Source organism: Mus musculus, chromosome 5 (assembly GCF_000001635.26).
Source record: "Mus musculus strain C57BL/6J chromosome 5, GRCm38.p6 C57BL/6J".
NCBI lineage: Eukaryota > Metazoa > Chordata > Mammalia > Rodentia > Muridae > Mus > Mus musculus.
Genome location: NC_000071.6, coordinates 137,851,134 through 137,878,563, shown reverse-complemented (window position 1 = coordinate 137,878,563; position 27,430 = coordinate 137,851,134). Strand labels below are relative to the sequence as shown.

The following is a 27,430-nucleotide window of genomic DNA, read 5'->3' as shown; positions in this document are numbered from 1 at the left end:
TTTTGAGACCAATTTTTACTATGTAGTACATTCTTCCCTGAAACGGATATATAGACCAGGCTAGCTTCAAACTGATAGAGATCCATTAGACTCTTCTCTGTCTCTGCCACCCAAAAAGCTTGAATTAAAGACATAGATTACCATACCCATCTTGGGCTTTTTTTTTTAATACACTTAATTATTTATATTGTAGGAGGCAGGGCGCACATGCACTACTGACTAAACCATACTATGTTCTAACATTGCATTCTGACAACCTGCATGATCCCAGGGTGTGCAGAAGCTCCTAGTGTCCACACCAAAAGCTCAGAATGCTCATTTCCAGGGAGTGCCCCTCCCCTGGGAAAGCAGTATGATGGCAGGGCATAGTCACTGGTATTGGGAAAGCAGGATGACACTCCAGGAAACTGATGACAGCATCCTGAACAGAATCACACCCCACAGCAGGGTCTCCACAGGGATTCAGCTGAATCCAAGACATGAAACAACAGAGCTCATCACCCGAGATTAAGGAGCCAGCAGGTGGCACCAGTGGAACAGGGCACAAGGGGCCCTGTAAAACCCACCAGAGGCTGTTGTGTAAAAATGCTTGGGTCCAACACATTACATATGGCAGTCTTGTCAGTTCCAGCCCCTTCTCAGGTGAGTTAGCAGTTGAGTCACCATTTACCCAGAAACCCCAGAGAGTAAGCGAAAGGCAGAAGAAATCTGGAGGTGAGAACTCATGGCCAGGACATCCTTGCAGACCTCCCTGCAGCTAAGAATGTGGTTCATGTGGTGGAGTTCGTACTTTCTGACATGCAAAGAACCAAAGGTTTTATGTCCAACAATAGATAAAGGGACACAATGGTTCGCACCTGTAATCCCAGCTCATGGGAGGACCATGCTGGAGGATCTGTAGTAGTTCATGGTCATCCTTGGCTACATAACAAGTTCAAGGACCAGCCAGGGATACTTGAGATGATTTTAAGCACACATACACACAATCACACACAGACACAAGCAAACAAACAGAAGGCTCATTCTGACAAGTTTTAGATCCCTAATCCATGTCCTGATTGACCTTCCAACAGGAGCCAACTTATCCCAAAGTTTCTGAGCCTCCCTGTCTCCAAGGGTACTATGGATACAGAAGTCTGTCTGGGTGTAGCTGGCAGTGAGTCCATGACAATTTGTGTCTGGCTCAGGTCAAGGGATCTTAGTAACACAGGCTCTGTGAGGAAGGCAGACAAGCAGACATGAGAGAGGGAAAGCTGCATAGCCAGTTGCAGGGAATCATGAACAAGACAATCAATGCCAGGAAAGCTAAGGAAATGGGAAGATGCCTCTGCACATGTCACTCAGGGAGATTGATGCCACTTCCTCTTGTACAATCATGTCTTCAGGAAGCCTATGGCACCTTGTCATGGGTAAAAACAAGATGACCTTCTTACAGAACCAGCACTGAGGCCACCACAGCCTTGACCATGCCCACCTCTGAATTCTCCATTCCAATCACAGTCTATCTGTGTCCTCTGTCAGAATTGTCCCAGGCAATAAGTCATGAGTGACAAATTGATGTTCTGAAATTTTCCTACTTACATGTTCCAAAGAAGGTTCTAGAATGACCACATCTGGAGAGCATCATCTCTAGAGCATCATGGAAGGTGACACCTAGCCTGGCCTTTGAGGTAAGGCTGCATTTTGTCTCGAAGTCTTCCTGAGGCCTCTGTGCTGAACCTAAGCCTACAAGGACTTAGTTAAACTGGAGTCCCCTCAGACCTGCCATTTGATGCTGCATATCCTAAGCCAGGGCTTGCTCTGTAGGTGGCAGGGCAGAAAGGCTCTTACAAAACAGGATAATCTATAGAATCACTGTCTAGGTGACAGGGACTGTCACCTAGGAAGGTGTGAAGCCTGGTGACACTGTGAACAGGAACTGGGGAACAAGCAAGGGCAGGAAAAACCCACCAGGCCTTGCTATACCTTGGGGACTCTGGGGAGTTACTGAAGATCAGGAAAGAGACAAAGAACTGGGACCCAGTTCTAGACTTGGGGACTTTGGGAGCATCCTCTTGGCCCCATCTTGATCAGTATCTTTTAGCTGATCATGGGGCTCAGCTGGTCAAGGATATGGGTCAGCTTTTTTCTCCCTGAAGGGTATGTGCTGTCCAGACAGCCTCTTCCCTGGGTTGCAAGTGAGCCTGAGACACACAGAAAAGCGGGAAGATAGTTGGAGACTAGAGTGAAAGGAAGAAGAGACAGAGAAAAAAAAGGAAGAGAGGGAGAAGTGGACAGCATCACATTTATGAAGGACTGAGCAAGATAGGAGGGCAAGGTAACCAGAGGAGATCCCAGTGTGCCTAGATCAAGGATGTATCTCCCAGTCAAAGAAAGGAGGCTGGACTCAAGGCCTGGCCATGTTGTCAGTGACCACAAGAGCAGGTCTTACACAGCATGGGAAAAGAAGCCAGATTGATAAATGAAGTTGATAGTGTCATGGAAGTGGAGATAGGAGGTCCTGACCTCACGGAGTCTTTCATAGGAGAAAAATCAGGGTAATGTGGGCAAGTGTCTCCTGATTCATGAGCAGCAGCAGGGACCCTCCACAAAGTTTAGTCTGCCAGTCTCATTTCATGGATGGACTCTGCCCATGGCTTGGATCCTGCTTCTTCTGCTACCAGCAGCATGTCTGCAAACTGGTGAGTGGTGGAGGCCTCAGTAACAGAGATCTGAGTACAGGAGAAGAAAGTGGGGCTTGAGAAGAGTAGACTGTTATGTGGATGACCCTTAGAGGAGCCAGCCTGTCCTCTCTGACCTAAGAGAGTTCATCCCTTAGAGAGATCCCATTCCAACTCTTCACTCTCTTTGCTGTCCCACAAACCATAGGTAGAGTCCTGCCCTGTGTCCCACCTCTGCCTGTGGATGAAGGCTCAGGATGCTCTGGGTTGGCCTATCCCTCCCTGCAGTGGCTTCAGATCCGCCCCTCCCCAGTTTTCTAGAGAACTCTGCAGGTTCAAACAAATAAAATGACTTTGGGATGAACCAACAAGCAAGCCACTCGAGTCCAGGGTGGCTCCATCGGGATCCACTTCTCCTTCTACTTCTCCTGGAAGTTGGTCAAGGATCCACAGATGAGCAGAGCTGGAGATAGAATGACTTCTGTTGGGAAATTCATCTACAACTCCACCCTGCCTTTCATACATGAGCTCTTCAAGGATGGCTCATCCTGAACTGGACACAGGCTCAGACATCTGTAGTCCTCAGAATCCTAAACTTGAAGGAGACTAACCAGGCCACATGCTTCAGTCGAGTTTATCTGCAGGCAACAGAAGGCATAAAATTGTTGCAGTTTCTTACCTATCTCACCATGACACAAGTTGAGTCACCATGGCCCAGGCTTTGATACCTGTGGCTTCCTTGTCCTCTACATGTCACCTCAGGCTTCGCAACTCTGAGCTTTGTTTCATATTTGTTTCCCTTAGCTCTGCCAACCTATACCTCTGTCTGTGCTAAGTTGTGGCATATATAATTAAGTGTGAGCTCAGGTAGGTGGAGGCCAGAGGACACACTCAGGCATTATGATTAGGACACCATCCAACTTGACTAGCAACCTTGGATTTCTTTGCTTCGTTTCTTGATAGGTGGGGTTTTTGTGGCTTTGGATTTATTTGGCTTTATTGGGTTTTGTTTACTTTATGGTTTTGTTTTTCTTGGTTCTTGGTTGTTTGCTTTGGTTTGGTTTTTTGAGACAATTTTTTAGTACGTAGAGCTTGCTGCCCTGAAACTGGATAGATAGACCAGGCTAGATAGACCAGGCTAGATAGACCAGGCTAGCTCCAAACTCAAAATGATGCATTTATTTGTCTCTTCCCGCCACGGGGTTCACATAGGAATTCAACTGAGTCCAAAACACGAAACTAGAACAGAGCCCATGACTTGGAATTAAGAGGCCAGAAGAGGCAGCAGTGGAGCAGGGCACAAGGGGCAGCTGAGCTCCTGTAGAACCCACCAGAACCTGTTGTGGAAAACTGCTACTGTCCAGCACATGACATATAGCAGTCTTGTCAGGTCCAGCCCTTTCTTGGGTGAGTTAGCAATTGAGTCACCATTCCCCAGAGGCCCCAGAGAAGAGGGGAAAGGCAGATGAAATCTGGAGGTGAAGACTCATGATCAGGACTGCAACCTCACAGATCTAACTGCAGCTAAGAATGCGGTTCATTACTACTCAGCTATTAAAAAGAATGAATTTATGAAATTCCTAGCCAAATGGATGGACCTGGAGGGCATCATCCTGAGTGAGGTAACACATTCACAAAGGAACTCACACAATATGTACTCACTGATAAGTGGATATTAGCCCAAAACCTAGGATACCCAAGATATAAGATACATTTTCCTAAACACATGAAACTCAAGAAAAATGAAGACTGAAGTGTGGACACTATGCCCCTCCTTAGAAGTGGGAACAAAACACCCATGGAAGGAGTTACAGAGACAAAGTTTGGAGCTGAGATGAAAGGATGGACCATGTAGAGACTGCCATCCAGGGATCCACCCCATAATCAGCATCCAAACGCTGACACCATTGCTTACACTAGCAAGATTTTATCGAAAGGACCCAGATGTAGCTGTCTCTTCTGAGACTATGCCGGGGCCTAGCAAACACAGAAGTGGATGCTCACAGTCAGCTAATGGATGAATCACAGGGCTCCCAATGGAGGAGCTAGAGAAAGTACCCAAGGAGCTAAAGGGATCTGCAACCCTATAGGTGGAACAACATTATGAACTAACCAGTACCACGGAGCTCTTGACTCTAGCTGCATATGTATCAAAAGATGGCCTAGTCGGCCATCACTGGAAAGAGAGGCCCATTGGACACACAAACTTTATATGCCCCAGTACAGGGGAACGCCAGGGCCAAAAAGGGGGAGTGGGTGGGTAGGGGAGTGGGGGTGGGTGGCTATGGGGGACTTTTGGTATAGCATTGGAAATGTAAATGAGCTAAATACAATAAAAAATGGAAAGAAAAAAAAAAGAATGCGGTTCATGTGGTGGAGTGCTTACTTTCCTGACATGCAAAGAACCAAAGGTTTTATGTTAAACAACAGATAAAAGGACAGGATTGATTGATTGATTGATTGATTGGTTCCTATGTGAACCCTGTGGCGGGAAGAGACAAATAAATGCATCATTTTGAGTTTGAAGCTAGCCTGGAATCTCTGCACACTTGGAATCTCTGCTCATGGGAGCACCAGGCAGGAGGTTCGCTAGTCCTTCGTGGTCATCTCTGGCTATATACTAAGTTTTAGGACCACTTTGGGCTTCTTGAGATAGAATTTAAACACACACACACACACACACACACACACACACACACACACACACCTAGTCCCTGATCTGACTAACCTTCCATCTGGAGCCAACTCATCCCATAGGCTCTGTGCCTCAGTGTCTCCAAGGGTACTATGAATACAGATGAATACAAACTGTCAGGACATGACAGTTTGTGTCTGGATCAGAACAAGGTATCTGAGGACCATGGGGACTGTAAAGGGAGTCAGAGAAGCAGACATGAAAGAGGGCAGGCTGCAAAGCCAGCTGCAGGGAAGCAGGAACAAGGCGATCAGTGCCAGGGAACCTAAGGAAATGGGAAGAGGTCTCTGCACATGTCACTCAGGGAGATTGATGCCACTTCCTCTGACACCATCATGTGTTTGTGCCCTTCAGGAAGCTGATGGCACCATGTCCTGAGGAAGGGTAGTTTGAACCTCCTTAGAACCAGCCCTGAGGTCACCACAGCCTCTGCCCCAACCTTTCAACCCAAGTCACAGGCCAGCTGTGTCCACTGTCAGCCATGTCCCAGGCCTTACATCATGAATGACACATGGCTGCTCAGAGCTGTGTTTGCCCACTTAGTCCAAAGAAGGTTCTCCTGTGGCCATAACTAGAGGAAGTCACTCAAGAGCTTTGTGGAAAGAGCCTCCTCAGAGGCTGCACTGAGCAGGCAAACTGAAGTCTCTGTGTGGAATGGAAGACTCCAAGAACTCAATGTGACTAAAGTCCAGTCAATGAGCCACGTGGCTGTTGTATGACATGTGCCTTGACTTCTCTGATCCTTGTTATCCTCTCCTGAGTGAGTGTTATGGTAGGAGGAGGAGAGGCAGGAAGGCTCCTTTAGAAACTGGAGTAGCTTTAGAGTCACTGTCCAGGAAGCCAAAGGAAGTTGGAGGCTCTACCACAGAGATCAGGGCAAGGTGGAGGGGATCCTCAAAGCCTTGATTCTGCCTGGGCACTGGGAAGGCTCCCTGAAAGGCAAGAAAGAGCAAGTTGCGATGGGGACAGAGAGGGGGAAGGAAGAGCAGGGTAAGGGGGTTATTGTGCTAGGGCCTGGGACTTACTGTGTTTCCTGATTACACCTTCCTCATTGTGTCTGAGGTGATTTAGAAACTGACAACTTCATTAGGTGAGATAATTAGAGAGAAATGTGACAACCAGCATGGTGGGAGACATAATGAGAAAGAGATTAAGTAGGGGGAAGGAAAGACTAGAAGAAAAATAGAGGAAGGGAAACAGAGATTACAAGCCACTTAGGAAATGGAAAACAGTAGATAAGATAGAAGATGAAGGTGGAAGAGAGGAGAGCCCTGCCTCCTGAGGACAAAGCCATGTCTCCAAGCCAACAATGGGGGCTGGGCCAAAGTCCAGTTATGTTGTCAGTGACCACAGGGCGGATCTTCTGCAACATGGGAAAAGAAGAAGCCAGATCAATAAAGGAAGTTGCTGGCCACAAGGAGGTGGAGATGGAAAGGTCCTGCCCCAACTCAGTCCTCCACATGAGAAGGCCTGGGGATCTGTCTCGCTTTACCCTGGTTCTCTCTGGACTCCTGAGCACCCCAGTGTCCCTAGACAGAGCATCCTTGCCTTCCTGATGGCTTTGCTGATCTCGCTTCCTGGAGAGACTCCAGCCATGGCTCAGATCCTGCTTCTGCTCTCATCAGCCTGTCTGCATGCTGGTGAGTGGTAGCGACCTCACTAGCAGGGACTTAACCTCAGGAGGGGACAATGGGGCTGGGAAGAGTAGGGAGTCATGTGGACAGGTGTCTGCTAGAGGAGCCAGCCAGGACTCTCTGCCCCAAGAGTCAGTTGACATTGCAGAGGGAGCCCAACCCAACCCTTCACTGTCTTTCCTGTCCCACTAGCTTTGGGGACAGTCCTGCCTTGTGTCTCACCCCTGCCTGTGCAAGAAGTCTCAGAATGTTCTGTGTTGTCCTTTCTATGTTTCCTGTCACTGTCCCCTGCAGTGGCTTCAGAGTCTCCCCATCCTTCCCAGGAAATTCAGCAAGATCAAACGGAGGAAATGACTTTGGGGTCAACCAACCTGAACGCTGCTCTGGAGTCCAGGGTGGCTCCATCGACATCCCCTTCTCCTTCTACTTCCCCTGGAAGTTAGCCAAGGATCCACAGATGAGCATAGCCTGGAGATGGAAGGATTTCTTTGGGCACTTCATCTACAACTCCTCCATGCCTTTCATACATGAGCACTTCAAGGGCCGGCTCATCCTGAACTGGACACAGGGTCAGACATCTGGAGTCCTCAGAATCCTGAACTTTAAGGAGTCTGACCAGACCTGGTACTTCTGCAGAGTTTTTCTGCAAACAACAGAAGGCATAAAGTTTTGGCAGTCACTTCCTGGAACCCAACTCACCCTGACACAAGGTGAGTCACCTTGGCTCGGGCTTTGATGTCTGTGGCTTCCTTGTCCTGTGCCTGTCACCTCAGGCTTCATAACTCTGAGCTTCCTTTCATATTCATTTCCCTTGGAACTGCCCATACCTCTGCCAACAGCACTTCCCTTGTAGTTGTGACTAGCCTTCTCTGCTACCTCTGCTATGGTTTTGTCATTCTCTGCAGACACAGAACCACACCTGACTCTAAGCTTTAGCATCTGTCCTTCCCTCCTGCTCACTCCCTTATTGTTCGAAATCTGACTACTCTCCTGCCAGCTTTCACACATGACTTCAAGCTGAATAAACTTCTCCAGAATGTAGCTGACTCTCTTGGCCCTACATAAGGACTCCAATTGATCCCTCTATGCAGCATCTCCACACAACTCCAACCTCAGCTCAGAAACTATAAAAGAACATATAGTGGGGACCATTGCATGTTCTGGTATCCTCAGGTATACTTATAACTGCCACATGCCACCACAGTCCTTCATTTCCCCTCATAGCTCCCCAGGACACATCTGTATTCTCTCCTCAGGATCTTCAGCCATTAGAAAATGAAAAAGAAATTTTCCCTATTTTCAGGATGTGGCTGCTCTGTCTTCTGATCTCTCCAGCCCCTCTGATGCAGTAGCAACTGCAGTCCCCTGGACACGGGAGCCCTGAGGCCCAGGGTGGTCACTGTGTGTTCCTGCACAGGTCCCTACAGGAGCAGGGAATCTGTGTTGCTGCATTGTTTCTTATGACCTTGCTCTATGGCTCCCTATTTTTCTTTTAACATACCTACTTCTTTCTTTTTTCCTTCTTCCTTTCCTTCTTTCTTTCTTTCTTTCTTTTTTCTTCCTTTCTTTCCTTATTTTATGTCAGGACCTCAGCATGTAGCCCTCCTATCTTAATACTGACTACATAGACATATTAGGACTTGAACTCAGAAAGAGAGAGGAGCCATTTCATGTATGTATCTAGCTCAGTGGTTCTCCACTTTCCTGATGCTGCATATATTTGATACAGTTCTTCATGTTATGCGGACCCACATGCGTAAAAGTATATCATGGCTACATCATAACTTTAATATTCCTCCTGATATGAATCACAATGTAAGTACCTGATATGCGTGAAACCTGATATGCAATCCACGTGGGGGCAGTGATGCACAGGTTGCAAACCACAGGTCTAGAATTCACAAGCAGGTAAATGCTGAAGAAATTATTCTTAGTAATATTTGTAAAGCAAAGGAATGTATCCTGCCCTGGACTGAGCGGTACACATGTGGCTAAAATTGTGTGTGTGTGTGTGTGTGTGTGTATGTGTGTGTGTGTGTGTGTGTGTATGTGTGTGTGTGTGTGTGTGTCTTTCTGTGTCTGTGTATACAGATCTGTATATGCCTTTCTGTGTGTATCTGTATGTAAGTCTATCTATCACTGTGTGTATCTATGTCTGTGTGTGTATGTACACATTTATTTATGAGGTTGAAGCTAGAGGAGAGTCTAGGGTCTCATCCACCTTATTTTGGGGGACAGGTTTTCTCACTGGCTTTAACTTTCTCAAGGAGGCTAGGTTAGCTGGCCAGTAAGCTGCAAGGACAAGCCTGTCTCCACCTCCTCTATACTAGGATTACAGCTCATTCGGCTCTTTTTGGTGTAGAACTATATACATAGACCAGGCTGCCTCTCAGCTCACAGAGATTTGACTGCCTCTGTCTCTTGGGATAGAATTAAAGGTTATGCCCACTTCACCAGGCTCTTCTTATGGATACTAGGGAGCAAACTCGTTTAAGGCCCAAGCAGCAAGCCGTCTATAGATTAACCAAATGTATGTTACAGACATTTAAGTGAAAAAAAATCAATGTTTTTTTCTGCCTTAGATACATGTGACCAAATGAAAATCTGTGGACACACACCAGGATAGTTAGGGACTGTGCTTTTGAGCTTGCTCTTCTAGAGTCTCATCTTTAAGCATCTGTTCCCTTCTCTGTGTGAACATCTGACAGATGTTCCACATCCCATATCACATAGAGGAGACAGGATGTAACACTCACCCATCCCTCACTCATCCAGGGAATGTCTGCTCAGTTCTCATCTCTCCCCAGCACTCAACACCACCATGAGGAGCCCCTTCATCGTCACCTCTGAATTCACCACAGCTGGCCTGGAGCACACAAGGGACAAGAGGAATCCTTCACTGATGAACCTGGGAGCCATGGTCACGATGCTCCTGGCTAAAGTTGTAGTCATAATCCTAGTCTATGGATGGATGATCTTCCTGAGGTGGAAGCAAAGGTAATGGGTAAAGGACAGGCCTCACCCAGGCTTCCCCACTGGGAGTGTTCTCAGCTGTGGAAGATGGAGAAGGGCAGGCTTGTGTAGGGAACAGTAAAGAGAACAGAAGGAGGGAAATATGCCTGAACTCCAAAAGGACTGCATCCCTGGAGCCTGCTGTCCTTCCGACCAGCTGGAAATTAGAGAAGCAGAGGCAGATGAACACAGAGCCTGCTCCTAAGGAGTTCAAGTAGGCACACAAGAGCTTCAGGGGCTGAGTGCTCATTTGGACAGAGCTGTGGCTGCTAAAGAAGATCTGAAAGCAAACCAGCATTCAGGGACAGCATGACACAGGACATGGGACCTAGGAAAAGACCAACATTCAGGGACAACATGCCACAGGACATGGGACCTAGGAAGAGAGGTGACACTTTGAGTTGGGCATGTGTGATCAAAATGGAAATAAAGATCAGGTGTGTAATAGAGGGCATGTATGATCAAAATGGAAATTAAGATCAGGTGTGTAATAGACCCGCAGATGAAAAGACAATGTATAAAAAGAACCTAAAAGCTGACAGAGGTAAAGGTTTGGACACTAAAAGCAAACACTACAGAGCAAAGTTACAAACAGCCTATGAGGTGGCTCAGCTGAAATGTTTGCTCCACAAGCACTGGGACATGAGTTTCATCCCCAGGAAGCACACAAAGAGCTGTCAGATGCTTGGACAGGCTGACTCACTAGGATCCCTGGGACACTGTGCTGCCAGCCTTACTCAAAGACAGAGCTGTCTCAATAACAATGGTGCAGTGCTCCTGAAGAACAAAGTCCAAGGCTGTGTTCTACCATTCACAAGTGTGTGCACACATCCACATGTATAGATACACATGTATACATTCATACATACATTTAATATTAAGGAAATAGTAAAAACTGCAAAGATATTCACAGAATACAAAATTTTATAAAATAAGTCCTTACAACACTAACACAAACACACAGAACCTAAAAATTCAGTGCAATCTCTCTCTATTTGATTCCAAATTGCAGTTTGTAAGGAAAGATAAACGATTTGACTTCTCACACACATAAGTATTTTAAGAATCGAAAATGGTGATACAATGAGGGACACACAAATCCCAGCACTGGGGAAGGGCAGAGAGGAGCATCAGGAGTTCAAGGCCATCTATGGTTACAAAGCAAGCTGAAGGCCAACTTGGGCTCCATGAGACCTTGATCACAACAACCAGAAGCCCACTGTATAAGGGGTTCAGAGCAAATGTAAAGCCAGGGTGACTAGGAGATACAGGACAAGGGCAGAGATCAGTAGATAGTGATGTGTGATAAAACTTGAAGAATGAAGACTTGAAAATGGAGCCCTTGGGTTTCAGGCAGGCCCAGGCCTCCAATAGGGTTACAAGCATCTGAGAGGTGGGAGAGCAGCAGTCACAAAGCAGCAGAAGTCTGACTGGAATTTCAACCCTGAGGCTGAATCTGCAGGGTGGCAGCAGCATGCTCAGAGAGGGAGAGGAGAGAGCCAGAATCCAAGGAGGCAAAAGGGAAACATGGTGAGTGCAGAGCAGAGAAAGCAGGAAGGTCTTGAGAGGTCAGAGCAGGAGAAAGAAGAGAAGGAAGACATGGACATGGGTCAGTGGAAAAGTAGACCTTTTCTTTGACTTACTGTGCCGAGTGGGACAGCTGAGGACTGGCCTCATGTTCTGCTGATTCTTAGACCTGACCCTGCATGACTGCAGCAGAGCTGTTTGCTGCCCTGGGCCCCTCACATTGTCCGGACACAGAGAACAGCTGAGAGTCAGGATGGAGAACCAGCATGGCTGACACACTGACAGTTTCTTCTCCTACAGGCCAGCACACTAAAGCCTAAACCCCAGCCAGGTGAGTGCTTGCCATCCCAAGGGACAACTGAGGGATTGTTGGGAAGTTATTATGAGAGGCATGCAAGGGAGCCAGAGAGATGATTCAGTCAGAAAAGCATTGCACATGAGTAGAAGGACCTGAGTTTGATGGATCCTGAGCCAGGGATGTGGCAGGAATTTATAATCACATCCCTGGTCAAGGAAGAGACAGGCAGAGTCATGGGATGGCTCTCCACCTAGCATAGAAGAATTGGTAAGTTCCACTGAATGAAAAATCATGTTTTTAAAAATGAAGGAGATTGCTCAAGTGATAAATAGTTATAACATGTTCAAAATTGATTTTATATAAAGTATTTTAAATTAAATATTAATCACAAAAAAGTAGTGTGTACCAGTGAGATAGCTCAGTGAGAAATGGAGCCTGCCACCTAGCCCAATGACCTGGATGGAATTCCTGGGGACCCAAGTGGTACAAAGAGAAAACTCAATCTGGGCGATTGTCCTCTACGTCTCAGGGTCACACACAGGCTCCCGGTGAGACCTCATCTCTTAGTTCCCAGCTAACACACCTCCAGGTGCCAGGATCTCTCACCAGACAGGTGAGTTTAAATCAAAGTAGTTATTAGTGAACACATATTCTACATAACACTTTCTTCCATGTCTCCTCTCTTTCAGAATCAGAGCTCATGGCTGCAGGATTGTGCTATGAAACATCACCATTCTTGGATAGACATAGAAGATAACCCCCACTTCTGCCAGACTCTGATACTCTCTGGGTTCTGATATTCTCTCTTCAGAAGCCAGGTCATACTGTGTGTCTCTGATTCTCAAAGCCTGACTGTGCTGTTCTCTGTCTGCTCATGGAGTTATTAGCACTTTCAATAAATGTCTTACTCCAAGCAATTTGTCTCAGTGTCTCTCTTCAGTCCCTGCCCCTTGCTCCACATTATACCTCTATAGAGTTGCAGACTGTGTCCAGGATGCAGGTCAGAAAGAAAGATGCTAGTACCATGATCCATACTGAGAACCACAGCCTGAGAATAGGTGTTCCTCTTTCCCTTAAACCCAGAATACTGCCATCCCATCTACAGCTCCAACCTTTCAATACTATGCATAAGGTGACAGACCATGGCTGTCTTGGATCCTGTGTTAAACTTCCTCTGCCCACAAACCCAACTATATACACTCATTCCCTCATTTTCTGCCGTGTTGATATTCTGGCCGTTTTGGTCTTTCTTAGGAAAAAAACTTCTATCCCATGTCAAGTCTGTCTTAACATTTAATAGTCAGCTGGTCATCTTCTAACAGAAAGCTTATGGGGAAACAGGAAACCATCCAGACTGACCAAGTAAGAAAGAAAGCTGGCTTCTGTTGTAGCGAGAAGGACAGGGCCATATTTGATAGGGATCTACCAACCACAGTGAGCCATAGATGCAATGATGCACAGATGCAGCTCCAGTCCACCAATCACAAGCCTCAAATGAGTGTCATGCATGGGCCTTTGCTGAGGCATTGGGAAATGATGTCCAATCCCATGAGACCAGCCGGAGATAATTGGAGTTATGGAGATGTCACTAAGGTTTCCTGTGACTAAAGTGAAGTGTCCTGGAGCAGCTGTGAGGTGTCTGCTGTGGCTGTGACTGCATCCAAGCCTCCTGAAGATTAACTCAGCAGCCCTCGTGGGCACGATGATCTTGGGACCTGGGGTGGTGTTTCCTCTGAGTATCCCTGAAGGGTTCACACAGTAGGATGCCATGATGGTGGTTTGTGAAGTCTATTTGTCAGGTCTCTGCCACAGGCATCTGCCCACAGAGAAGGGGCCTTAATGCAGTTGCTCAAATGATGATGTCAATTCCCAGAATCTTTCCCTTGTTCTAAAGGGGGAAACCCCTTAAACCCATAGCAAAAACTTACAAAGACCCTCCATTCTCAACATCACATAGGTACTTACCCCCAGGTTGATAGACTTAGGAGATGTGTCTCTGATCTACCAATAGGGAACATTATGATCCAAGTGCAGAGCAGACCTTGGCTTCCTCCTTGGCTACCAGGGTTTGCAATATGTGTTCCATAGACTGAGCTGATCAGTAAGACAAAGTACCAGAGGAAATTGAGCATCATAACGTGCCTGCCCTCCCAATGGTTGACAGGTACTGATGGGAAGAGTAGCAGTTGGAGCACTGGTTCTCAACCCGTGGGTCACCACCTCTTTGAGAGTAGAACAACATTTTTACAGGAGCCACATATCTGGTATCCTGCATATCAGATGTTTATATCACCATCACAACAATAGCAAAATCACAGTCATGAAATACCAATGAAACAATTTTATGGTTGGGATTACCCCAATATGAGAAAATGTTCCAGCATTACGAAGCTTGAGAACCACTGAAAGGGGAGCTATTCTTATTACCTCTTGAGTTTGAAGCCAGCCTGGGTTACATGAGACTTTGTCTTGAAACCAACAGCAAAGCTAAGCAAAACTCCAAACAGTATGGAGAGGTCAGGGAGAAAGGTCATCTGTTGCTTCCCTTTCTGTTGGGGATGTGGAACTTGAAGATGATACCAGTTTCCTCTTCAGATTCACATAAAAAATTGTGGGTGTTGATAGTTTAGTGTTTTTGTTGTTTGGTTGATTACTGTTTGATGTGTGTTTCTGTTTTGGAGAAAGGGGTCTCTCTACTATATAGTTCTGACTCTCTACTATCTACATCTGTCTGTTCTGGAACAGGTTATGTAGATCAAGGCTGGCCTCAAATTCTGCACTACCCCTGCTGCTGCATCTTACACAATGGGATGAAGTCCTGACCGTCATGCCCAGTTTACTAATAGTTTTTAGGTTTTGGGTTTGGGAATGTTTTGTTTTAAGCTACATAACTAATACTGAGTAGGGAGGTGGGGAATTTCTTTATTTCTGTGACCATAAACTTGATGAAACATTAATAAATATGTCTGTTCTTGCCTCTCAGCAGGAGTTGGCAGACCTCATACCAGAGGAGACTGAGCTGGTCCCCTAATCTCACTCACTGGGCCATTAGAACACAGTACAGAGTCTCTTCCTGGGACTTCCCAGGGCAGGGGTGCAGTGTGTGCTCATGCTGAGGTAGGAAGCAGATGAGGGAGGTGAATAGGATGATGTCATCCTAGGGGAGAAACATGAGGTCAGATGTCAGCAGGGCAACTGTGCTCTTGTAAAGCTGCAACTCTGGCCTGGGCACCCTGTCAGCGCTACCATCTACAATCTGTCCACCACACTCTCTAGCATCCCCTCCACTCTCCCCAAGTCCCAGTCTGGGTGGGGTATTTAGGATTCCATCTGGGGTCTGTGTGCTGTCACTAGGGAAGAGGAATCAAGGAATGTATAGGTAAGTGGTGTGGCAGAAATGGAGAAGAGAGGGATACTTTTTATCCATGAGGTTATTTGCTGGGTCAGGGCCCACAGAGTCTGCAGTATGCCTTATCTGAGGGATATTTGAATTCCACATAGGAATTCAACTGAGTCCAAAACATGACTAGAACAGAGCCCATGACTTGGAATTAAGAAGCCAGCAGAGGCAGCAGTGGAGCAGGGCACAAGGGGCAGCTGAGCTCCTGTAGAACTCACCAGAACCTGTTGTGGAAAACTGCTACTGTCCAGTACATGACATATAGCAGTCTTGTCAGGTCCAGCCCCTTCTTGGGTGAGTTAGCAATTGAGTCACCATTCCCCAGAGGCCCCAGAGAAGAGGGGAAAGGCAGATGAAATCTGGAGGTGAAGACTCATGATCAGGACTACAACCTCACAGATCTAACTGCAGCTAAGAATGTGGTTCATGTGGTGGAGTGCTTACTTCTTGCGTGTGCCCGACTTGCCAGCAAGGTCGACGCTGCAGCAGGATCCTTCTGCACACATTTATTGGGAGAGCTTGATTGCGGAGGCAAAGAGACCCCAAGCCCAGAACTGGTGCTGCTTATATAGGCCTAGGAGAAGCGTGTCTCACACCTGGATTGGTTGTGCTTGGGTTATGCTTACCACATCATTTGCATGCCTACATCTGATTGGTTAACTTCTCTCTCATCTGATTGGTTAACTTGTCTCTCATCTGATTGGTTAATTTTGGTTAATTCTCAAAACCTCATCTTGGCAAAAAAACTTTACAGCCTATGTATGCATGGTAGCCAGTGGAAGCCAGCGCCACCCTGCAATTGCACATGTGGCTTCCCACATCTCCCCCTTTTTGTTTTAATAAAATAAGGCTGGACTAGGCCTGTGCAATTATGTCCATCCGCCGTGGCTCCTGTTTTAGGTCATTCCTCTAATGTCACAGCCTTACCCGTCATAGGGTAACCCTATCGCCACCGAGCCCTGTGTCTTAGGTTGGTCTGTGCATGAGGAAAGTTGCCTGTCTCTGGATACCACAGTGCTGTGTGACAATAACTGCTAAATGACCTAGGGCGAACTCTACAAAAGAGGCCAGCCAAAAAATGAATTAGTGGGGAAATCATGATCACCCTATCGCGTGCAATGAGGAAACCTCAGCAATGTGCAAGGGCTGATCAATGATTGTTGAGTCTCTCTCATCCCAGTGCAATGGATCCATAAATCCGTGGGGTGCCAGAGCAGAGAGCTCAGATGCCAACTAATTCTTGAGCATAGATAACCAAACTTCAGGGGAGGCGCCGTTTTCAATAGCTAAAAGTGCCTGAGTTTAATCACCTTGTCACATTTTTGTTGGGTTCTGAATTTGCATACCAACCAAAGCATGAACACCAGTCCACAGCATATGGCAGCACCAAACAAAATCACTCCTACCCATTCCTTAAAGTAAGATAAAGCAGAGGTAAGCCAAGAGGTAAAATTGCCAACAATGATGGGTTCTATTCGAGTTCCATTAAGGCTTAAAATCTGGCATTAGATGTAAAGAATTGAGGAAACACCCGAATGTGTAAACGGCATGGTTTCAGGAACACAGAGCTCTTCAGTTCTCACTAGCGGGAGCATTCTCAGCCACAGGAACATCCATGTCCTCATAGTTCTGCTTGTTTTGAATTGCTCTGGTCAGCCGTTCTGGGACCCACAGCTGTTGTTGGTGATCCTGGGGAAACACACAAACAGAGCCTTTCACCCTCGTCAACACCGTCAACACAGGTGGGCAATGATTTCCATGCCCTTATGGCAATCTGATTCACCTGCTCAAACACCTGCACTGGATATCCTGTCTGTTGTTGTGCAAAGCAACCTTGACCAAGCAGCAAATCCCAATCCCGTGCTGGATTTCCTGCAGCAGAGTTAGCTGCTGCCCTTTCATTTGCAAATTCAATAAGGAAGGCTTTTCAATCTAAATACTGCCCAGGTGAAAGGCATGTCTTCACCAAGCCTGCCCAATCAGACAGCGTCATGCAGTGTCTATTCAAGGCCTCTACTTGAGCCACAGTATAGGAGGCAGTTAAGCCGTACGAACGTCCGCACTGACTCAGCCAAATTCCTGATTACTTTGAAATCTAGAGGCTCATGATATCTCCGCCCTGCTTGGTCAGTGAAAATAGGACATCCCAGCAAGGAGAATCTAACCTCTCTCCAAACCTCTGGACAGAAGGTCTGCCTATAGGTGGCTGCCGAGGAGGCATAGGGAGGGGTCGCAGAAGTTAATTCGCCTTCCTCCTCCGCCTTGGCTCTTTTATTTTGTCCTTTCTGTCCACCTGATAACACTGTGTCTCCTTTCTTTTTCTTTTTTCTTTTTAAGCCCTTCTCCTCTTCCGACATACTTTCTTGTTGCTCTGTAAGGATTTTCTGACCTCTCTTGACTGCCTCTACACACAGTTTCAAACAGTAACAGAGTCCATATATCAGAACAAACAAGACCAAACCTATCAGACCTACCCACAAAGGGTCAATGGGAGAAAAAAGCATAACTCATGAACCTTAACTTGTCCCAAAGCCGGGAACCTTATCGTCTCAATCCTTTCTTTCCTTCTCTTCTCTCTATCCCTTCTCTCCTTCCTTTCTTTCCTTTCGTTTCTTTCTTTCCTTTCCTTTCTTTCCCTTCCTTTCCTTTCCTTTCCCTTTTCCTTTCCTTCACTATTTCCTTTTCTTTATCACTGGTTCCTTTTATTTTTCCTCCCTTTTCCTTTTTCTTTTTTTTTTAAGATTTATTTATTTATTATTATATGTAAGTACACTGTAGCTGTCTTCAGACACTCCAGAAGAGGGAATCAGATCTCATTACAGATGGTTGTGAGCCACCATGTGGTTGCTGGGATTTGAACTCAGGACCTTTGGAAGAGCAGCCATTGCTCTTAACCTCTGAGCCATCTCTTCAGCCCTCTTTTCCTTTTTCTTAAAAAACATATCCCCCTTTAACCCGGTGATCAATTTGGGAGACTTACCGGTACCACCGTTCCTCAGCTGAAGAGTTCTGAATCCACACAGTCAGATCCTTCTCAGCAGTCTGTTTTGCAGGAACACTTCATTACCACTGTTCCCCAGCTGAAGAGTTCTGAATTCACTCCAGATCCTTCTCAGCAGTCTGTTTTACAGGAACACTTTATTAACCGCTCCTTCCCCGCGATGCAGTTCTGAATCCTCCCTGTAGCAGGGGGTCTTCGCTCCTGCCTGAACATGTTCCTTTTCCCGGGTTTTCGGCACCACTTCTTGAGCGCACTGTGCCCGACTCACCAGCAAAGCAGAAGCTGCAGCAGGATCCTTCTGCACACATTTATTGGGAGAGCTTGATTGCAGAGGCAAAGAGACCCCAAGCCTAGAACTGGTGCTGCTTATATAGGCCTAGGAGAGGCGTGTCTCACACCCGGATTGGTTGTGCTTGGGTTATGCTTACCACCTCATTTGCATGCCCACATCTGATTGGTTAACTTCTCTCTCATCTGATTGGTTAACTTCTCTCTCATCTGATTGGTTAACTTCTCTCTCATCTAATTGGTTAATTTTGGTTAATTCTCAAAACCTCACCTTGGCAAAAAAAACTTTACTGCCTATGTATGCGTGGTAGCCAGCAGAAGCCAGTGCCACCCTGCAATGGCACATGTGGCTTCCCACACTTACTTTCCTGACATGCAAAGAACCAAAGGTTTTATGTCCAACAATAGATAAAGGGACAGGATGGTGCACACTTGGAATCTCTGCTCATGGGAGCACCAGGCAAGAGGTTCTCTAGTCCTTCGTGGTCATCTCTGGCTATATAACAAGTTTTAGGACCACTTTGGGCTTCTTGAGATAGAATTTAAACACACACACACACACACACACACACATCCCTAGTCCCTGATCTGACTAACCTTCCATCTGGAGCCAACTCACCCATAGGCTCTATGCCTCAGTGTCTCCAAGGGTACTATGAATACAGATAAAAACAAACTGTCAGGACCTGACTGTTTGTGTCTGGATCAGAACAAGGGATCTGAGGACCATGGGGACTGTGAAGGGAGTCAGAGAGCAGACATGAGAGAGGGCAGGCTGCAAAGCCAGCTGCAGGGAAGCAGGAACAAGGCGATCAATGCCAGGGAACCTAAGGAAATGGGAAGAGGCCTCTGCACATGTCACTCAGGGAGATTGATGCCACTTCCTCTGACACCATGTGTGTTTGTGCCCTTCAGGGAGCTCATGGCATCATGTCTTGGGGAAGGGCAGGATGAACCTCTTTAGAATCTGCCCTGAGGTCACCACAGCCTCTGCCCCAACCTTTCATATCTCTACCCAAGTCACAGGCCAGCTGTGTCCACTGTCAGCCATGTCCCAGGCCTTACATCATGAATGACACATGGCTGCTCAGAGCTGTGTTTGCCCACTTAGTCCAAAGAAGTTTCTAGTGTGGCCATAAATAGAGGGAGTCACTCAAGAGCTTTGTGGAAGGAGCCTCCTCAGAGGCTGTACTGAGCAGGCAGACTGAAGTCTCTGTGTGAAATGGAAGACTCCAAGAACTCAATGTGACTAAAGTCCAGTCAATGAGCCATGTGGCTGTCATGTGACAAGTGCCTTGACTTCTCTGATCCTTGTTATCCTCTCCTGAGTAAGTGTTATGGTAGGAGGAGGAGAGGCAGAAATGCTCCTTTAGAAACTGGAGTAGCTTTAGAGTCACTGTCCAAGAAACCCAGGGAAGTTGGAGGCTCTGCCACAGAGATCAGGGCAAGCCTTGATTCTGCCTGTGCACTGGGAAGGCTCCCTGAAAGGCAAGAAAGAGCAAGTTGCGATGTGGACAGAGAGGGGGAAGGAAGAGCAGGGTAGGGAGGTTACTGTGCTAGGGCCTGGGACTTACTGTGTTTCCTAATTACACCTTCCTCATTGTGTCTGAGGTGATTTAGAAACTGACAACTTCATTAGGTGAGATAATTAGAGAGAAATGTGACAACCAGCATGGTGGGAGACATAATGAGAAAGAGATTGAGTAGGGGGAAGGAAAGAATAGAAGAAAAATAGAGGAAGGGAAACAGAGATTACAAGCCACTTAGGAAATGGAAAACAGTAGATAAGATAGAAGATGAAGGTGGAAGAGAGGAGAACCCTGCCTCCTGAGGACAAGGCCTTGTCTCCAAGCCAACAATGGGGGCTGGGCCAAAGTCCAGTTATGTTGTCAGTGACCACAGGGCGGATCTTCTGCAACATGGGAAAAGAAGAAGCCAGATCAATAAAGGAAGTTGCTGGCCACAAGGAGGTGGAGATGGAGAGGTCCTGCCCCAACTCAGTCCTCCACATGTGAATGCCTGGGGATCTGTTTCACTTTACCCTGGTTCTCTCTGGACTCCTGAGCACCCCAGTGTCCCTAGACAGAGCATCCTTGCCTTCCTGATGGCTTTGCTGATCTCGCTTCCTGGAGGGACTCCAGCCATGGCTCAGGTCCTGCTTCTGCTCTCATCAGGCTGTCTGCATGCTGGTGAGTGGTAGTGACCTCACTAGCAGGGACTTAACCTCAGGAGGGGACAGTGGGGCTGGGAAGAGTAGGGAGTCATGTGTACAGGTGTCTGCTAGAGGAGCCAGCCAGGACCCTCTGCCCCAAGAGTCTGTTAACATTGCAGAGGGAGCCCAACCCAACCCTTCACTCTCTTTCCTGTCCCACTAGCGTTAGGGACAGTCCTGCCTTGTGTCTCAGCCCTGCCTGTGCAAGAAGTCTCAGAATGTTCTGTGTTGTCCTTTCTATGTTTCCTGTCACTGTCCCCTGCAGTGGCTTCAGAGTCTCCCCATCCTTCCCAGGAAATTCAGAAAGATACAACAGAAAAAATGGCTTTGGGGTCAACCAACCTGAACGCTGCTCTGGAGTCCAGGGTGGCTCCATCGACATCCCCTTCTCCTTCTATTTCCCCTGGAAGTTGGCCAAGGATCCACAGATGAGCATAGCCTGGAAATGGAAGGATTTCCATGGGGAAGTCATCTACAACTCCTCCCTGCCTTTCATACATGAGCACTTCAAGGGCCGGCTCATCCTGAACTGGACACAGGGTCAGACATCTGGAGTCCTCAGAATCCTGAACTTGAAGGAGTCTGACCAAGCCCAGTACTTTAGTCGAGTTAATCTGCAGTCGACAGAAGGCATGAAGTTGTGGCAGTCAATTCCTGGAACCCAACTCAACGTGACCCAAGGTGAGTCACCTTGGCTCGGGCTTTGATGTCTGTGGCTTCCTTGTCCTGTGCCTGTCACCTCAGGCTTCACAACTCTGAGCTTCCTTTCATATTCATTTCCCTTGGCACTGCCCATACCTCTGCCAACAGCACTTCCCTTGTGGTTGTGACTAGCCTTCTCTGCTACCTCTGCTATGGTCTTGTCATTCTCTGCAGACACAGAACCACACCTGACTCTAAGCTTTAGCATCTGTCCTTCCCTCCTGCTCACTCCCTTATTGTTCGAAATCTGACTACTCTCCTGCCAGCTTTCACACATGACTTCAAGCTGAATAAACTTCTCCAGAATGTAGCTGACTCTCTTGGCCCTACATAAGGACTCCAATTGATCCCTCTATGCAGCATCTCCACACAGCTCCAACCTCAGCTCAGAAAACATGCAAGAACATATAGTGGGGACCATTGCATGTTCTGGGGTCCTCAGGTATACTGATAACTGCCACATGTCACCACAGTCCTTCACTTCCCCTCATAGCTCCCCAGGACACATCTGTCTTCTCTCCTCAGGATCTTCAGCCATTAGAAAATGAAAAAGAACATTTCCCTATTTTCAGGATGTGGCTGCTCTGTCTTCTGATCCCTCCAGCCCCTCTGATGCAGAAGCAACTGAAGTCCCCTAGACTGGGAGCCGTGAGGCCCAGGGTGGTCACTGTGTGTTCCTGCACATGGCCCTACAGGAGCAGGGAATCTGTGTTGCTGCATTGTTTCTTATGATCTTGCTCTATGGCTCCCTATTTTTCTTTTAACATACCTGCTTCTTTCTTTTTTCCTTCTTCCTTTCCTTCTTTCTTTCTTTCTTTCTTTCTTTCCTTTTTCTTCCTTTCTTTCCTTATTTTATGTCAGGACCTCAGCATGTAGCCCTCCTGTCTTAATACTGACTACATAGACATATTAGGACTTGAACTCAGAAAGAGAGAGGAGCCATTTCATGTATGTGTCTAGCTCAGTGGTTCTCCACTTTCCTGATGCTGCATATATTTGATACAGTTCTTCATGTTATGCGGACCCACATGCGTAAAAGTATATCATGGCTACATCATAACTTTAATATTCCTCCTGATATGAATCACAATGTAAGTACCTGATATGCGTGAAACCTGATATGCAATCCATGTGGGGGCAGTGATGCACAGGTTGCAAACCACAGGTCTAGAATTCACAAGTAGGTAAATGCTGAAGAAATTATTCTTAGTAATATTTGTAAAGTAAAGGAATGTATCCTGCCCTGGACTGAGCGGTACACATGTGGCTAAAATTGTGTGTGTGTGTGTGTGTGTGTGTGTGTGTGTGTGTGTATGTGTGTGTGTGTGTCTTTCTGTGTCTGTGTATACAGATCTGTATATGCCTTTCTGTGTGTATCTGTATGTAAGTCTATCTATCACTGTGTGTATCTATGTCTGTGTGTGTATGTACACATTTATTTGTGAGGTTGAAGCTAGAGGAGAGTCTAGGGTCTCATCCACCTTATTTTTGGGGACAGGTTTTCTCACTGGCTTTAACTTTCTCAAGGAGGCTAGGTTAGCTGGCCAGTAAGCTGCAAGGACAAGCCTGTCTCCACCTTCTCTATACTAGGATTACAGCTCATTCGGCTCTTTTTGGTGTAGAACTATATACATAGACCAGGCTGCCTCTCAGCTCACAGAGATTTGACTGCCTCTGTCTCTTGGGATAGAATTAAAGGTTATGCCCACTTCACCAGGCTCTTCTTATGGATGCTAGGGAGCAAACTCGTTTAAGGCCCAAGCAGCAAGCCGTCTATAGATTAACCAAATGTATGTTACAGACATTTAAGTGAAAAAAATCAATGTTTTTTTTCTGCCTTAGATACATGTGACCAAATGAAAATCTGTGGACACACACCAGGATAGTTAGGGACTGTGCATTTGAGCTTGCTCTTCTAGAGTCTCATCTTTAAGCATCTGTTCCCTTCTCTGTGTGAACATCTGACAGATGTTCCACATCCCATATCACATAGAGGAGACAGGATGTAACACTCACCCATCCCTCACTCATCCAGGGAATGTCTGCTCAGTTCTCATCTCTCCCCAGCACTCAACACCACCATGAGGAGCCCCTTCATCGTCACCTCTGAATTCACCACAGCTGGCCTGGAGCACACAAGCGACCAGAGGAATCCTTCACTGATGAACCTGGGAGCCATGGTCACGATGCTCCTGGCTAAAGTTTTGGTCATAGTCCTAGTCTATGGATGGATGATCTTCCTGAGGTGGAAGCAAAGGTAATGGGTAAAGGACAGGCCTCACCCAGGCTTCCCCACTGGGAGTGTTCTCAGCTGTGGAAGATGGAGAAGGGCAGGCTTGTGCAGGGAACAGTAAAGAGAACAGAAGGAGGGAAATATGCCTGAACTCCAAAAGGACTGCATCCCTGGAGCCTGCTGTCCTTCCGACCAGCTGGAAATTAGAGAAGCAGAGGCAGATGAACACAGAGCCTGCTCCTAAGGAGTTCAAGTAGGCACACAGGAGCTTCGGGGGCTGAGTGTTCATTTGGACAGAGCTGTGGCTGCTAAAGAAGATCTGAAAGCAGACCAGCATTCAGGGACAACATGGCACAGGACGTGAGACTTAGGAAAAGACCAACATTCAGGGACAACATGCCACAGGACATGGGACCTAGGAAAAGAGATGACACTTTGAGTTGGGCATGTGTAATCAAAATGGAAATTAAGATCAGGTGTGTAATAGAGGGCATGTGTGATCAAAATGGAAATTAAGATCAGGTGTGTAATTGACCCGCAGATGAAAAGACAATGTATAAAAAGAACCTAAAAGCTGACAGAGGTGAAGCAAACACTACAGAGCAAAGTTACAAACAGCCTATGAGGTGGCTCAGCTGAAATGTTTGCTCCACAAGCACTGGGACATGAGTTTCATCCCCAGGAAGCACACAAAGAGCTGTCAGATGCTTGAACAGGCTGACTCACTAGGATCCCTGAGACACTGTGCTGCCAGCCTTACTCAAAGACAGAGCTGTCTCAATAACAATGGTGCAGTGCTCCTGAAGAACAACGTCCAAGGCTGTGTTCTACCATTCACAAGTGTGTGCACACATCCACATGTATAGATACACATGTATACATTCATACATACATTTAATATTAAGGAAATAGTAAAAACTGCAAAGATATTCACAGAATACAAAATTTTATACAATAAGTCCTTACAACACTAACACAAACACACAGAACCTAAAAATTCAGTGCAATCTCTATTTGATTCCAAATCGCAGTTTGTAAAGAAAGATAAACGATTTGTCTTCTCACACACATAAGTATTCTAAGAATCGAAAATGGTGATACAATGAGGGACACACAAATCCCAGCACTGGGGAAGGGCAGAGAGGAGCATCAGGAGTTCAAGACCATCTATGGTCACAAAGCAAGCTGAAGGCCAACTTGGGCTCCAGGAGACCTTGATCACAACAACCAGGAGCTCACTGTATAAGGGGTTCAGAGCAAATGTAAAGCCAGGGTGACTAGAAGATACAGGACAAGGGCAGAGATCAGTAGATAGTGATGTGTGATAAAACTTGAAGAATGAAGACTTGAAAATGGAGCCCTTGGGTTTCAGGCAGGCCCAGGCCTCCAATAGGGTTACAAGCATCTGAGAGGTGGGAGAGCAGCAGTCACAAAGCAGCAGAAGTCTGACTGGAATTTCAACCCTGAGGCTGAATATGCAGGGTGGCAGCAGCATGCTCAGAGAGGGAGAGGAGAGAGCCAGAATCCAAGGAGGCAAAAGGGAAACATGGTGAGTGCAGAGCAGAGAAAGCAGGAAGGTCTTGAGAGGTCAGAGCAGGAGAAAGAAGAGAAGGAAGACATGGACATGGGTCAGTGGAAAAGTAGACCTTTTCTTTGACTTACTGTGCCGAGTGGGACAGCTGAGGGCTGGCCTCATGTTCTGCTGATTCTTAGACCTGACCCTGCATGACTGCAGCAGAGCTGTTTGCTGCCCTGGGCCCCTCACGTTGTCCGGACACAGAGAACAGCTGAGAGTCAGGATGGAGAACCAGCATGGCTGATACACTGACAGTTTCTTCTCCTACAGGCCAGCACACTAAAGCCTAAACCCCAGCAAGGTGAGTGCTTGCCATCCCAAGGGACAGCTGAGGGGTTGTTGGGAAGTTATTATGAGAGGCATGCAAGGGAGCCAGAGAGATGATTCAGTCAGAAAAGCATTTCGCGTGGGTAGAAGGACCTGAGTTTGATGGATCCTGAGCCAGGGATGTGGCAGGAATTTATAATCACATCCCTGGTCAAGGAAGAGACAGGCAGAGTCATGGGATGGATCTCCACTTAGCATAGAAGAAAAGGTAAGTTCCACTGAATGAAAAATCACATTTTTAAAAATGAAGGGGATTGCTCAAGTGATAAATAGTTATAACATTTTCTAAATTGATTTTACATAAAGTATTTTAAATTACATATTAATCACAAAAAAGTAGTGTGTACCAGTGAGATAGCTCAGTGAGAAATGGAGCCTGCCACCTAGCCCAATGACCTGGATGGGATTCCTGGGGACCCAAATGGTACAAAGAGACAACTCAATCTGGGCGATTGTCCTCTACGTCTCAGGGTCACACACAGGCTCCCGGTGAGACCTCATCTCTTAGTTCCCAGCTAACACACCTCCAGGTGCCAGGATCTCTCACCAGACAGGTGAGTTTAAATCAAAGTAGTTATTAGTGAACACATACTCTGCATAACACTTTCTTCCATGTCTCCTCTCTTTCAGAATCAGAGCTCATGGCTGCAGGATTGTGCTGTGAAACATCACCATTCTTGGATAGACATAGAAGATAACCCCCACTTCTGCCAGACTCTGATACTCTCTGGGTTCTGATATTCTCTCCTCAGAAGCCAGGTCATACTGTGTGTCTCTGATTCTCAAAGCCTGACTGTGCTGTTCTCTGTCTGCTCATGGAGTTATTAACACTTTCAATAAATGTCTTACTCCAAGCAATTTGTCTCAGTGTCTCTCTTCAGTCCCTGCCCCTTGCTCCACATTATACCTCTATAGAGTTGCAGACTGTGTCCACGATGCAGGTCAGAGAGAAAGATGCCAGTACCATGATCCATATTGAGAACCACAGCCCAAGAATAGGGGTTCTCTTTCCTTTAAATCCAGGTTACTGCCATCTCATCTACACCTCCAACCTTTCAATACTATGCATAAGGTGAGAGACCATGGCTATCTTGGATTCTGTGTTGGACTTCCTCTGCCCACAAACCCAACTATATACACTCATTCCCTCATTTCCTGCCATGTTGATATTCTGGCCGTTTTGGTCTTTCTTAGGAAAAAAACTTCTATCCCATGTCAAGTCTGTCTTAACATTTAATAGTCACCTGGTCATCTTCTAACAGAAAGCTTATGGGGAAACAGGAAACGATCCAGACTGACCAAGTAAGAAAGAAAGCTGGCTTCTGTTGTAGCGAGGACAGGGCCATATTTGATAGGGATCTACCAGCCACAGTGAGCCATAGATGCAATGATGCACAGATGCAGCTCCAGTCCACCAATCACAAGCCTCAAATGAGTGTCATGCATGGGCCTTTGCTGAGGCATTGGGAAAATGATGTCCAATCCCATGAGACCAGCCGGAGATAATTGAAGTTGTGGAGATGTCACTAAGGTTTCTTGTGACTAAAGTGAAGTGTCCTGGAGCAGCTCTGAGGTGTCTGCTGTGGTTGTGACTGCATCCAAGCCTCCTGAAGATTAACTCAGCAGCCTTCGTGGGCATGATGATCTTGGGACCTGGGGTGGTGTTTCCTCTGAGTATCCCTGAAGGGTTCACACAGTAGGATGCCATGATGGTGGTTTGTGAAGTCTATTTGTCAGGTCTCTGCCACAGGCATCTGCCCACAGAGAAGGGGCCTTAATGCAGTTGCTCAAATGATGATGTCAATTCCCAGAATCTTTCCCTTGTTCTAAAGGGGGAAACCCCTTAAACCCACAGCAAAAACTTA

The 27,430-nt window shown here is 46.7% G+C and overlaps 2 protein-coding genes and 1 long non-coding RNA gene across 12 annotated transcripts; 2 read left to right on the top strand and 1 right to left on the bottom strand.

Annotated features, from left to right (window-relative positions):
• The first annotated feature begins 6,805 nt into the window (after positions 1–6,805).
• On the top strand, positions 6,806–12,743 carry Pilrb2 (paired immunoglobin-like type 2 receptor beta 2). Of its 3 annotated transcripts, none has more exons than NR_169051.1 (5): positions 6,806–6,995; positions 7,313–7,699; positions 9,797–9,986; positions 11,696–11,859; positions 12,516–12,743. NR_169051.1 is itself a non-coding variant. In NM_001384202.1 (5 exons), the coding sequence occupies exons 1-4, from the start codon at positions 6,911–6,913 to the stop codon at positions 11,839–11,841; spliced, it is 675 nt and encodes a 224-aa protein (NP_001371131.1). In that variant the 5' UTR covers positions 6,806–6,910; the 3' UTR covers positions 11,842–11,859; positions 12,516–12,743. The 3 variants fall into 3 exon arrangements, 2 of the variants coding, with proteins under 2 accessions (NP_001371131.1, NP_001020103.1); NM_001384202.1 differs by having other exon boundaries at positions 11,829–11,859; NM_001024932.2 differs by having other exon boundaries at positions 11,696–12,735.
• A 293-nt stretch (positions 12,744–13,036) lies between these two features.
• Gm36551 lies at positions 13,037–22,027 on the bottom strand. Its single transcript, XR_001784998.2, has 4 exons — positions 21,418–22,027; positions 21,070–21,166; positions 18,207–18,346; positions 13,037–16,915 (listed from the first exon to the last, which is right to left on the bottom strand). It is a non-coding gene; the product is annotated as a predicted gene, 36551 (long non-coding RNA).
• Pilrb1 (paired immunoglobin-like type 2 receptor beta 1) lies at positions 20,139–26,423 on the top strand. 8 transcript variants are annotated; one of them, XR_868610.3, is made up of 5 exons: positions 20,139–20,704; positions 21,022–21,408; positions 23,497–23,686; positions 25,398–25,539; positions 26,196–26,423. XR_868610.3 is itself a non-coding variant. In XM_030254178.1 (5 exons), the coding sequence occupies exons 1-4, from the start codon at positions 20,699–20,701 to the stop codon at positions 25,519–25,521; spliced, it is 480 nt and encodes a 159-aa protein (XP_030110038.1). In that variant the 5' UTR covers positions 20,139–20,698; the 3' UTR covers positions 25,522–25,539; positions 26,196–26,423. The 8 variants fall into 8 exon arrangements, 6 of the variants coding, with proteins under 6 accessions (XP_030110038.1, XP_011239236.1, XP_030110037.1 ...); XR_377143.3 differs by having other exon boundaries at positions 25,376–25,539; positions 26,196–26,352; XM_030254178.1 differs by having other exon boundaries at positions 21,138–21,408; positions 25,509–25,539.
• The last annotated feature ends 1,007 nt before the right edge of the window (positions 26,424–27,430 follow it).